The following is a 12,811-nucleotide window of genomic DNA, read 5'->3' as shown; positions in this document are numbered from 1 at the left end:
TCTCTGTTGCTACTTTGTTTGCTCACTGCCAGCGTTTAACTTGCTACTTTGTTTGCTCGCTAACAACGTTGAAGAAATTATTATTCTGTTGCTACTTTATGTTGCTCATTGTTTAATTTCAGCATCTGTTTAGATTTTGTTTTTTTTGTTTTTTTTTAGCACTAGTTATTGAACTACTGTTTTTTCCCTCCTACTTGGGGTTCTTTTGTTTTTGGAACAAGCGTTTTTTGTGTTTACCTTTTTTAGGCAGGGTTTGAGTTGGAGTCCGCTCCCCTGCGCTTTTTCTTTGCTACTTGTGTTCTGTTTATGTTGGTACTTTACTCGAGTCTGCCTGTTTTTGCTCCCTGGTTGTTTTTCTGCCAGCCGCCTTTAGTTCATCCCTTCCTCCTGTTCTGGTCTCCTGCCCAACCTGGTCTCCGCTCTACTTCAAACCTCCACCCGCAGTAAGATATCTGGTTCTGCCAATATATTCCCCGTGCCATAGTTTGTCATTCACCTCTGTCTCTTTTTCCCTTCAGAGTTCCCTACCATCTTCTGGCCATCCCCGCCTTCCTCTCCGGTCCCGAGTCCCCTTCTCCGATTAACTTAAACTGTTTGCCTTCCAAGTCCTCTGTGATCTGCTCATTTCTGGGTCCAATTCATACTTCATTTTATGATGCGGGGGGGAGACGACATATCTTCAACAACTTTTTTTTAAAGTTTAGTTTTTAGCCCAGCGCTACTGCTATACTGCAACCTTAGCTTATCTATGCACATTGTGGCTGACTAAAATAAAGCTTATGGTAAGTGTGTGTTTTGTTTTTTTAAGATGATGGTTCATGTGTAAAATTAAGCTGTTATTGATGTACAAAAGGTGATCTCCATGGTATAGTTCGCAAACACGCAACTTAAAACAGGCAACATGAAAGTTAGAAAGGAAGTGGTGTTATAGAAATTTAGAAGAATCTCATTTAGCCTGGAAAAATAGTTTAAAAATGTACAAAAAAGCTCTTCATGATGCCAGAACAACATATTATTCATCATTAATAGAAGAAAACAAAAACAAACTCCTGTTTCTGTTCAGCACTGTAGCCAGGCTGACTAAGAGCCATAGTTCTGTTGAGCCTAGTTTTCGCTTAACTTTGAGCAGCAATGACTTCATGACTTTCTTTATGAATAAAATTGTAGCTATTAGAGAAAGAATTCACCAGATCCTCCCCCCAAATATTACAGATAGATCTTCACATACAACAGTGCTAGAATCATCAATAAGGCCCCAATCCCTGTTAGACTGCTTTTTACCCATAGATCTCTCTGAGCTAACTTCAATTATTACCTCATCTAAACCAACAACCTGTCTGCTAGACCCTATTCCAACTAAGCTGCTCAAGGAAGCTTTACCCTTAATAGATACGTTCGTATTAGATATCATCAATCTATCTTTAGAAACAGGCTATGTACCACAGGCCTATAAGGTAGCTGTAATTAAACCATTACTTAAAAAACCCTGTCTTGACCCAGGTGTTTTAGCCAATTACAGACCAATATCTAATCTCCCCTTTATTTCTAAAATAATTGAAAAAGTAGTCGCAAAACAATTATGTGATCACCTTCATAGGAATAATTTGTATGAAGACTTTCAGTCAGGATTTAGAGTTCATCATAGTACAGAAACAGCACTGGTAAAAGTCACCAACGATCTTCTCATGGCCTCATTTGATACCATTGATCACAACATTTTATTACAGAGACTGGAACATGAAATTGGGATTAAAGGAACTGAACTAGGTTGGTTTAAATCTTATCTATCTGATAGATTTCAATTTGTTCATGTTAATTATGAATCCTCCATGCACACAAAGGTTAGCTATGGAGTTCCACAAGACTCTGTGTTAGGACCAATACTTTTTACTTTATATATGTCTCCTTTAGGCAAATGTATTAGAAAATACTTCATAAATTTCGATTGCTATGCTGATGATACCCCAGGTTATCTATGGAACCAGACGGAAATAATCAGTTAATAAAGCTTCAAGCCTACAAGACATAAAGGCCTGGATGTCCCATAATTTTTTACTTCTAAACTGAAGTCAGTATTTGGGCCCAAAAATGGTTGGAAATATAATGTCCAACCATATTGTTACTCTAAATGGCATAAGTCTGGCCTCCAGTACTACTGCAAGGAAATGCAGCAATTAATCCAAAATGCTGCAGCAAGAGTGCTGACTGGAACTAGCAAGAGAGATCATATTTCACATTCACTAACTTCTCTCCATTGACTTCCCATTAAATCTAGAATAGAATTTAAAACCCTTCTTCTTACATATAAAGCTCTGAATGGTCAGGCTCCATCATATAGAGAAAACCTCATAGCACCATTTCATCCCAGTAGACCACTTCGATCTCAGAATGCAGGCCTACTTGTGATTCCCAGAATTTCTAAAGGTAGAATGGGAGGCAGAGCCCTTAGCTATCAAGTTCCTCTCCTGTGGAACCAGCTCCCAGTTCAGATTCAGGAAGCAGGCACCCTCTCTACTTTTAAGTCTAGGCTCAAAACCTTCCTCTTTGATAAAGATTATAGTTAGTTATAGTTATGCTGCTATAGGCTTAGACTGCTGGGGGACACACCCCCCAATGCACTGAGCTCCTTTCCTCCTCTTGACCCTCTCTCCTCTCCTCTCACCCCGCAATTGTCACCACTGTATGTCAACTAACTATGTCATTTTCCTCTCCACTGTTGCCTATGGCTTGCTCCAGGGGGAATTGTTGGGTTCTCTCTATACATCTTTATAATCTTGACTTTATTCTGTAAAGTGCCCTGAGATGACTTTGTTGTAAATTGACACTATATAAATAAAGTTTAATTGAATTGTGCAGTAGAAGCTAAAATTCAACTGTCATCTGATATCCATCTTTTTATCTTAAACCCAAAAGACTTCAGTACAAAAGACTACAGCAAAAACAAATGAATTCCCCTTGATGTTCCAATACTAGAACAGTTAAGTGTATATAAAGGTTAGTAGTTTTCACGTTTGCTGGAGTGGTTATTCTTTTTTACAGCAAATACATCGGTTTCCTCTTTTAGCTCTGCCTGAGCTGCATGTGTCTGCTTCCTGCAGCCCAGAGAGTTTGCTATGAATAATTAAAACAGAAAGAGTCTGACTAGCCTGCTGAGGTTATCGGAGAAGCCTAAGGGAGTGAAACCATTAGACCTACATAAGCCTCTCATCCTCCATGACAATTCGTCTTTTACAGCCTTCCCTGACCTGTGTAGGAGAGCTGAAAGAAGACCTCGAAAGGGATCAGGCTAGCAACATCTCTTCCATTACTGAATCTCCCCTTTGACTGTGATTTCAAGATCAAAAGAGGCCCTCAGTGCTTATGTCTGCTACTGGACATAAATTAAGTACTGTATAGCAGAGGCTAAACATCAGTAGTAATTTGAATTGAAAAGAGCAGAGGAGAGAGGACCTGACAAGTTGAGGATCGCCTTCACATCATGAAGACATGAAATAAAATGATCACAAAATGCTTAAAAATCAGCTTTAACTGTCTGGTTTAAAAAACACTGAAAGAACTATGGAAGAACCATGATACTGTTTGTGATTTAGATGTATGCTGCTTATTTTTCCACTAAAAAATGATAATCTGAAACAACAGCAATTGATTTGCTGCTTGTATTGCCCTCACTCTCATCCCACATTTTCACTCTACTGTCATCTATGGAATAAAAGCCAAAATCCTACAAAACTCACCAAAAATGAACCTTCTATCAAGGATTGTGAAACTTTAATTAGGTGAATTTCAACAGAGATGTCTCTCTTTCTAGAAAATTATTATTCATCTACAATCCTTTGTAGAGATCTGTAATTTCTTGTAATTTTTACCATTATTCAATGTTGTAAAAGAATAGTTTTAATAGGCACTGTTCATGCTGATTCAGCACATTTCTGTTTTTATTTTTTTACAAAATGACATATCAGTTGGCTTTCCTATCAGTTTCTGTATGAAGCTTTCAGGGAATTTCCACCTTGCTTCTCCTAACACCAGACATTAATCGACCGTTTCACTTTCCCTCTGTATTAAAACAAAGTTAATGCTGGAGGAAGAAACCAGTTTCACATCCACTGTGGAGAGTCTTCAGGCCCAAGAGGCTAATCGTACAGTACACTGATGGCAATGTTTTATTTTTTGGTTTCAAGCCATCAGACAGTTATGACATTAACAGTTAACTGTTAGCAGTTGATAAACTATTCGTTTTCTTTTTCTCCACCAATCAGCGGGACAGTATAATCTGCTATAGGTGAATTACAGTCAATACTCAATAAAATGACTGGACCTTAAATGAGTATTGTCACTGTCAATATACTGATAAGGTAATATCTATAAAGAAATACTTCAATTGGCAATACACATTTTTTTGTATTGAAAGGTATACTTATGGTATGTTACTAGTTTTATAAAGTCAGATGATTATCTTTGCCACTTTTAATTAGTTTATATTTATGCCAATAACCTAAAAGGCCTCCGGACAACCACACTACAGACTTCCTCTTTTTAAGAAAGGCTGTAATTAGGAACAGATTACTATGTAGTTCTCTAAAAGGAAAGACTTAGTTTCAGATCAATAATATGTGCAAAATATGTTTTAATCCTCCTCATACAATCTAAGCCTTTTCAAACCTTGCATTTTTAGAGACTTCAGTGGAACAATGGATGTTGTTCACTCTTTGAATGCTGAATCAGACCTTCATGTCAAGGAGGCTGATTGATAAAGCGGATTGGGTTTAAAATGCAAATTTTTCACATTCATTCTGCTAAGGTACATGAAATTTTTGTACTGTAGGTAAATCGAGACCATGCCTATCACATGAAGTTTAATTCCTGGAAGCTCTCCCACTAGCACAGTCACCAGACAAAAATGCAAATTATCTAAGAGAATAGGAACAAATTCCTTTGAAATCCTGATGAAAACCTGACATGTCATCAGCATGTGAAGAATTCTCATAAACAACCAATGATGCATTAATGAGCTTTACAGTAGAGAAGTAATTCGATCATTCGATCACATGAATGTGCAGATCCACATCTGTCATCAGTAAACTGCAATCAGAGCTCATGTGCAGAGTAGCTTTAAGGCTCAGTCAGTCCTACATGTGTAGCATACAAACCAGCCTTTAGTCAGAATCTAGCTCTGCTGCTCTGGTCCTCTCTCGTACTAACCTGCTCATAGCGAGGCAGAAAATCCTCCTCTTCGTCCTGCCTCCATCAAATCTAAAGCTGTCTGCTGTCTTTTCTTGGCTTTCCTTCCACTGCTTTGTTGCTTTTACTCAGCATCCTCAACCATCTTGGCTGTGTTCCCTGAATGATCTCTTTCCTCTCTAACCAGAGGCAGGATGGGAGAGGCAGTGAAGGTTGTGGAACAGATGGGGGTGGCTGGGAGAGGGAAGAGGGAATGTGCTCCTTTGTGTATGAGCCATGCCTGCTTCTGATCTTCTTGTCTCCCTCTCCCTCGCTCTGCCTCTGCCCTGGTCTCCTGTAATATCCTGCTCTCCAGTGAAGATGACACCATTATAAGTCTTGCTCTATCTGACTAACACCCAAAAAAAAACAATGTTTCTGAACACTAGATTTACTATATTAGAAAAGGGAGAAAAGTGAAAAGTCTACAACACTGAAGAAGCAGGCCACAGCACTTGGGTGAAAAAGTTTGCTCCTTATTTTGAAATGGCAAAGAAATAAATAAAACTACAACAAGTTTTCTTTTGTTGTACAGTTTTTCTTCTAAACTTTGGGGTAGATTAAGGTGGTGGTGGGGACCTGCTGCACTGCAAAGTAATGAAATGTACTGAAACGTTATCAGAGCTGTTTTTAAGTTATTTGAATGTTTGAATCTTCTATTATTCAGGAAATACAGTATGCTGGTTTTAAAGATAACTAGCTACTTGTTGCTACATTTGAAAAAACTGACTGGTTTGGAGACTAAGACATAATCCTACTGTTCTGAAAGATCATAGTATATCTCAATTATGCAACAGCAGGTTCTTCCCATTCAAAATCCAGTTTACAGATCGCTTCAACTACTGTTTTAATCCATTTTCTACTGGCTGTGACTAACCCTGGAGGCTGCATGTCCAGTCAATCACAGTACAGGATCCTAAATACAGCAAATATTATGTTAATAACTTCCAGCTGAAAGCAGTAACTTTAATCAGCCAGCTGAAGAGAGTTGTGGGATTTTGGCTGTTTGTGAAGAAAGATTTAGAGGAATCGAAATAACTTTGCTTGGACACAGATATATTTAAACTCCACTAAATACTCATAAAAAAACTAAAATGTATATTATTATAGGTCAAACTGACTTATAATACCAGCTCCTTAACACAAAGAAGAATTGGGTGCTGTATATACAATTGTAAATTGTAATTAAGCAATATTCATCTACAGTCAATCATTGATGAGAATGAGCGAATGTTAGACTGTTTTGCAGTTACACTCTGTGGTAGAAATCGCAACTTTAGAAAATGGCAAATTAATGGCCTAAAACAACATGTCAAATGAATGATTGAATATATCTCAGTATTAAAAGCCTCAGCTAAAAGTAGTACATATGCAAAAAAGTCATAACATGTTTGAAAGCGTTTGTTTGTGTCAGACATGCAAACTTCCTTCCTTGATAAATCGTTCAATCATTAATAATGGAAGAGGAGGTTGGCAGCTTATCACAGGCTTAATTGTTTTATGCCTGGCTCCTCCTCCTCCACGTTGAAGTGTGCTTGGGCAAAACACCTAACCCCAGCTTACCCCAGCTTACCCCAGCTTGCCCCGCCACTTGAAATAGCAACTACATCAATGTCTCCTGGGTTTCTGCACAGGAATCATACTGGTGGAAATTTACCAACAGTGAGGGACACACTCTAAAATCTAGGCTGATGGATGCCTTGTTGCCAAACAGTGGCCTACAACTGACCGTGGGCTTAGTGTGTCATAGCCTTTACAGTTTCGCTGCAAACTGCTTAAATGTTAACATACAGGCACAAGCAGAACAAGCCAACCAACCAACACAAGCAGACAAGTCTCCACTTCTGACATAGACAGGAAGTTACAAGATAAAACAGATGCCAACAGCTTCCTTTTCACTGGTTAAATAAGAAGAAAGTCTAATGTCTTTCCTGCAATAAGCATCTAACATTGATAACTTTGCAATGCAATCCAGTCTGCTAGTAGTTTACCAAATGTTTCTCCCCATGTCCAGTGAGTACAGTCTGCTTCACAAACACAGTTATAAACTAAGAGATAAGGCGTGGGGCCCACACACATACAGTTTCAGTTCTCCTTTTGCTAATTTTAGGACCCATAGATTGATGCATTTCAGTTAGCAGTCACATCTTTTCTAAACCTGCCTGATGCCTTTAACAACTTGACAACAAAACAACACCATATGCATATTGTTGTGACTTTATTTGGAGATGACCAATTAGGATCACTCACTGCTTTGTTGCTCCATGTTGCTGGGGATTTCTCCAGAGTCCTGGGGAAGGCCAACAGTCCAGTAGGACATCACTACTGGAGTCACTGGTTATCCGCTATCAAAGAAGAGTTCCTTTACAGAGGAGGCCTGGATTCAGCAGTCACCCTGCAAAAACATGAAGAAGAGTCATTCACAGCTCCTTGGAGTGGTACAAAAATGCTATCTATGCTATCAATTACATAGGCACAAATTAGCTGAGTGGTACAATGATACATTTAAAAGGCTTAAGCATGACTTTTGACTAAATAAGTGTTTTGCATAAATGCAAAATATATATTTTTTCCTAATATTTTCTTGTATATAGAAAAGTGTCTTAAAGACACTGAAAATTAAGAAAAGATTTAAGTTTACAAAATTGTAAAACTTAAAAAAATTCCAGTACACAATATTAGTCATATTTTGTCCATTATATCACTATTATAAGCAATAACAAATAAGTATTAGTATTTAAAATCCCCAGCATCCAGTCTATGTCCAACAGCATACTAATGAAGTCTGCCAATGGCACCTTTCAGATACAAGTATTATGGATGTTGTTTTGAGGAAACAGGCTCCACATGGCATTCAAGCTATCAAAGGCAGAGATGCAAAAGGACAGAGAAATAAACCGACAGGTCACTTAATAAGATAATAAACACATTACAGTTCTCACCTGATAGTTTCAACTCAAAGCTGAGAAATTATAAACTTGTAAAAGTTGAATTTATGACAGAGCTGATTACATTAAATTGTACAGAGGTACCTTACATATTGTGTACTGTAAAACTCATTGTGCAGGGATTGTCTTAAGAGGTTATGATGAAATTCCAGGGGCAACTTTCTAGTGAATGTGCCATTGCCTAACCAAAATGATGGCATGTTTTGATAATGTCAAAGAAAAGCACTTATAACTAGTGTCTTTCCTTCGTAGCAGAAGTCAGAATGACTTTAGAAAATGTGGGGCTACATATGTGAAACAGGTCATATAGAAAGAAGTGTGGAAAGTCTAAATGTTCTCCATTTGGTATTATTCCTTGGTGAGTGGTGTTACACATTGGACTCACAATTTTCACAAAGCTGCGCTTTATGAGCATACAAAAGTGTTTCTTTTAGCTTCTTTTAGAAATTTTCTGTGATCAACATGGAAAGTTGGTGATGAATAGGAATGTACTGATACCAGGTTTTGCCATGCTGAGTAAGAGTACAAGTACTAAAATTTCAGTACTTACATTTGAGTGCTTGCCAATACTGTGTACTGATAAGACTATCGAACACCTGTTCTTCCAGTACGACTTGCTAGACAGTAAAATCATCAATCTACGACACAGTAAAGTTAAGGACGCACTGTAAGTCCAAATAGTAGTAGGACATACCTGAAGATTAAGTCTTTCAAAGAATGGACAGTTCACACTGAAACAATGTTTCCACCAGCTCTCACAGATTTAGTCTCTGACAGTCTGGAAGGAGCAAACACCTGATGACTGGAAGTTCTGAGTTAATCAAACAAAACCCCAGGAGAACAGAAATGGTCTTACACAATCCTCTATCCAAACAAGTATGGCAGGGACAAAAAGAGCAAAAAGAAAAAATGTACAAATTCTCTTTCAGGGTGAGATCTTGGATGGAGAGTCATGGACAACATGGGCTTTAGAACCTATAGAGGAATATGGAGGTAAAATAACTCAAACTAATACAAAGTTAACTTTAGGTAAAATTTACTGTAGCTCTCCCTCATTTTTTTTGCCAAAGTCAGTCGTAGATGTTTTTCCAATTGTATTTACTTTTGTCATTGTCACAGCTCCAAACCACAGGCACTATTCCACCTCCAACTACCTGCTTAACTAGTGTAAGGCATCAACAACCAGTATCAGCATCCAAAATAAAGTAAAGGTACACAAGGATAGTATTGGACCTCATCTCAATACTGGAATTGATATCGGGACATCCCTACTGATTAATGTAGTAACTTAAAAGAATTGAAAAGAAAAAGATACCCACGGCCAGGGCGACAGCGCCTGTAACAGCTCTCACCCCCCCTTGGAAGTTTTCACCTTTTATCTTTAACAAAACGGAACCAGGGCTGGTTTACTTGTCCTTTTTTATTTTTATAAAATATAATCAAAATTGACTAATAGAAATAATACTGGTGCAGCTAATTAGTTAAGTCACACAGTTGGTAAAATAAAACCAGACAACAATTGAAAGAAACTTTTGACTTGTATGGAAATTTTTTTTTCACAATGCATTTTGTATTTAAAACAATATCTTATTTAATCTCAATACAACCTGCTGTTGTGTGACTTAACCTCTGCATGTTTAGCACTGACTGTCGACAGTTTAAGCCAATTTCCTAAATAAATAAAAATCTGTAGGTTAAGAACAGTGATTTTTTTTGTGATTCTTTTAGCAGCAGCGCTGCTGTTTATAACCTGAAGCTAAGACCTGTTGATGAGGTAAGACTGAATATAATTTGTTCTAAATGTTTGTGCCACAGATGCTCAGTATAGATAGTAAAAATAAATATACTGTATACATTGTAGCAGAAACCAGGCAGAGAGCAGATATAATCAGATATAGATTAAACATGCATTTACAAACTAAGTACCTGCTGAATTTGACACATCTTATTTTTATCTTATTTTCCAACAGATTTTTGCTTAGAAATTCTGAAGGTTTCAGATAAGATCTGATTGATTTATTGATATAATAAAACTGACTGGTGAAGCAGATATCAAACCAGCTGATGGATTTAGTCTCTGTAGAAAGTCTACTCTGATTTTCCATCTGTCTTACAAAGTGATGCCCCTTTCGTCATAAACAATCTGCCTTTATACACAACAGTGTTGTGATGAAACCTGTTTCAACACAGTAGATGTTAGTTCCTAAGGCTCGGTAGTAGTGAATCATGTCACAAACTTTGTCCATTCAATATCTAAGATTCAAAGCTTGGTGTAAACTCTGCTTTCTGTAATAATAAATGCATTTAGAGTCAGAGCCGCCGAAAATCACAACGCTTAATCTGATGTCTGATCTTTATCTGAAAAGTCACTAGTACCTAGAAGTAAGTAACTAGAATCAATTAATTTTAATAAATGTAATAGATTAATAAGTAAATAAAAGTAAAAGTACAATACTTCCCAGTCAAGTAAAAATATCACACATTCTGATGAGAATGTGTTGAAGTGTGATGAAAATATTAAATACAAAAAGTTCCTTAATCCTCATCACATCAACATTTTAGTAAGCATCTACATCAAAATTGATACTGCATTGCAATTGAATTACAATCAGCATAGAAAGGTTTGTCATTCAATTAGTAAACTATCAAATAAAACATAGGATGTTGGACCCATTGGATCTACTATCAGTGCAGCAGATACAGACTACATGTGCAGCAAGGAGAACTCATCCCTGTGGTTTGGCAGCAGGCAGACATTAATGTGAGAATGTAGAGTCATCTGCCAGATCTTGCCACGGATAACCACTCTCAAGCTGCATGGGCAGCAAAGAGGGCTCGTGGCATGACATCACTACTCCCAAGCTTTAGTAACTTACATCTACCATTTCAAAACTGGTTTACAGAGAGTCTATAGACTTCACTATAGTGGATAGTGAAGTCATACTGTGTAATATGTTAACTAATGTATTGGCCCCCTCATTCATCTTAAAAAGGGTGGCCAAAAAAATAAATAAGGAGAGACCCACAAATCATCATATCTGTGTCGACAACAATCATGATCAGCATGGATCCTGAAATTATTTTGAAAAACTCTAAAGCCAGTTTGAAGAAACACTCTTGGATCCATTTTGTTGCCTATGATGAGGACACCCTCTTTATAAAACATAAGGTCATCCAGATCTTCCAGGTCAAGGTTTCCAGTAAAAAAATTAAATAATATCCAAAATCCAGCATAAAACTCTACATGCACAAAAAACAAAGACGATGGCATGAATAGGAGGCAGGCACATCATAAATAGAGGACAATCGTTTCTAAATGTAAATATCGATAAATGCAATCAACTGACAAACTAATATTTGCTGTTGTTGCTTGACTGAGTGAGTAACAGTTGTCACTTTTAAACATACTGCATCTGTGCTCACAAGCATGTGTGTGTGTGTGTGTATGTGTGTATTTAAGCACACTGTGCCAACATTAGGAGGAGGCATGACAGTAAAGCAGGGGTCTTCCATTACCATTAAATCTCTCATCAAACCCCCCTTATTTTGATCTTGTTGACATGAGACATCCTTTCTTCTGGATCGCAGCTGGACCCTCTTTCAGTCTCTGCAGGTGCCCCCTGCCTGTAGTCCATCGGTTTCATTTAAACATCCCATCATTTCTAAAACCAGCTTTAATAGTTCATTGAAAACGCATTAGCCAGAGATGTAGCTGAGCAGGCGCCACTGTGGAACTTCACTTGTGCTTATAATTCACAGCTTCTTTGCACAGGAAACGAAAAGTTTGTCTAGAAAACCCCGGTGCCTCGTATGTCACGGTAAAAGATACGTACAAATATGTATTGTAATGACATCAATAAAAAGACTTTGTTTTTCTTTAGCAACAACGTCACAAAGTGTTACACACTGTCACACACTTAATCTAATCACGTAAACCGCGAGCACGCGTAGCGGCGTCACTTTGACCAAAAACAGGAGACATGAAAAAAGGTGTCCACCTGGTCCCAGTGAACTCACCGCATGGCTGAAGTCCAGCGAGCATCACCGAACGCTTCTACAGCTTCACGGTCCTCCGCAGTAGGAGACGCAGTTTACTGGCTGACACCACCACTGTGCTGAACTTCCTGATTCCACGGGGCAAAATTTCCAAGCTGTTCACGGGCTGTGTCAATGTCACAGTGTGGATAACCCAGGGACTTCCGGTGAGATCTTTCAAAATAATGCCCAGTCGTTACTTTTACCAGTGACAGCGCGTTCGAATCAAACATGTTGGCCACAGCAACATTTTAACAGCCACAATAATATTTCATATAGTTGAAGTAAAGTCAGTTTTGAGGGAAAAAAATACAGCTTAGAATAAACACACAGACTAATCGAAATAATAGATCACAAAAAGAAAGGTTGCTGTGGTATTGCTCTCCAAATGATATAACCTAAGTGTAGTAAAGTAAAATATTTAATAACTTTACAGCTGCTCTAGAAAGTTTTAAGGCTCTGTTATTTTTGAACATTTTACATTGCTGCTTAATTTCAAAGACGTTAATTAATGGTGTCATTTAAACTGCAATGATTGGTTCTCAATGTATTTTTTTGCTCACTAGTCCAACAGTTTTTCATAGGACCCTTTTCAAATTTCCGAACAT

At 37.8% G+C, this 12,811-nt stretch overlaps 1 protein-coding gene across 5 annotated transcripts in view; it reads right to left on the bottom strand.

Annotated features, from left to right (window-relative positions):
- lrrk1 (leucine-rich repeat kinase 1) overlaps window positions 1-12,336 on the bottom strand; it is a 76,997-nt gene extending 64,661 nt beyond the window's left edge. For 2 of the 5 annotated variants that reach the window (XM_067493930.1, XM_067493955.1), the window contains exons 1-2: window positions 12,186-12,336; window positions 7,471-7,615 (exon numbers count right to left, since the gene is read on the bottom strand). In XM_067493930.1, coding sequence (XP_067350031.1) covers window positions 7,471-7,540 — 70 coding nt within the window. In that variant the 5' untranslated portion in view covers window positions 7,541-7,615; window positions 12,186-12,336. Of the gene's footprint in view, window positions 1-5,202; window positions 5,365-7,470; window positions 7,617-7,967; window positions 8,080-11,684; window positions 12,046-12,185 lie in introns of those variants that run through there. The other 3 variants (XM_067493937.1, XM_067493943.1, XM_067493948.1) reach the window with 3 other exon arrangements.
- Between the last annotated feature and the right edge of the window lie 475 nt (window positions 12,337-12,811).

This window comes from Channa argus, chromosome 2, assembly GCF_033026475.1.
Source record: "Channa argus isolate prfri chromosome 2, Channa argus male v1.0, whole genome shotgun sequence".
Lineage (NCBI taxonomy): Eukaryota > Metazoa > Chordata > Actinopteri > Anabantiformes > Channidae > Channa > Channa argus.
The sequence above is the reverse complement of the archived record's forward strand: the minus strand, read 5'-3'. Positions and strand labels throughout refer to the sequence as shown.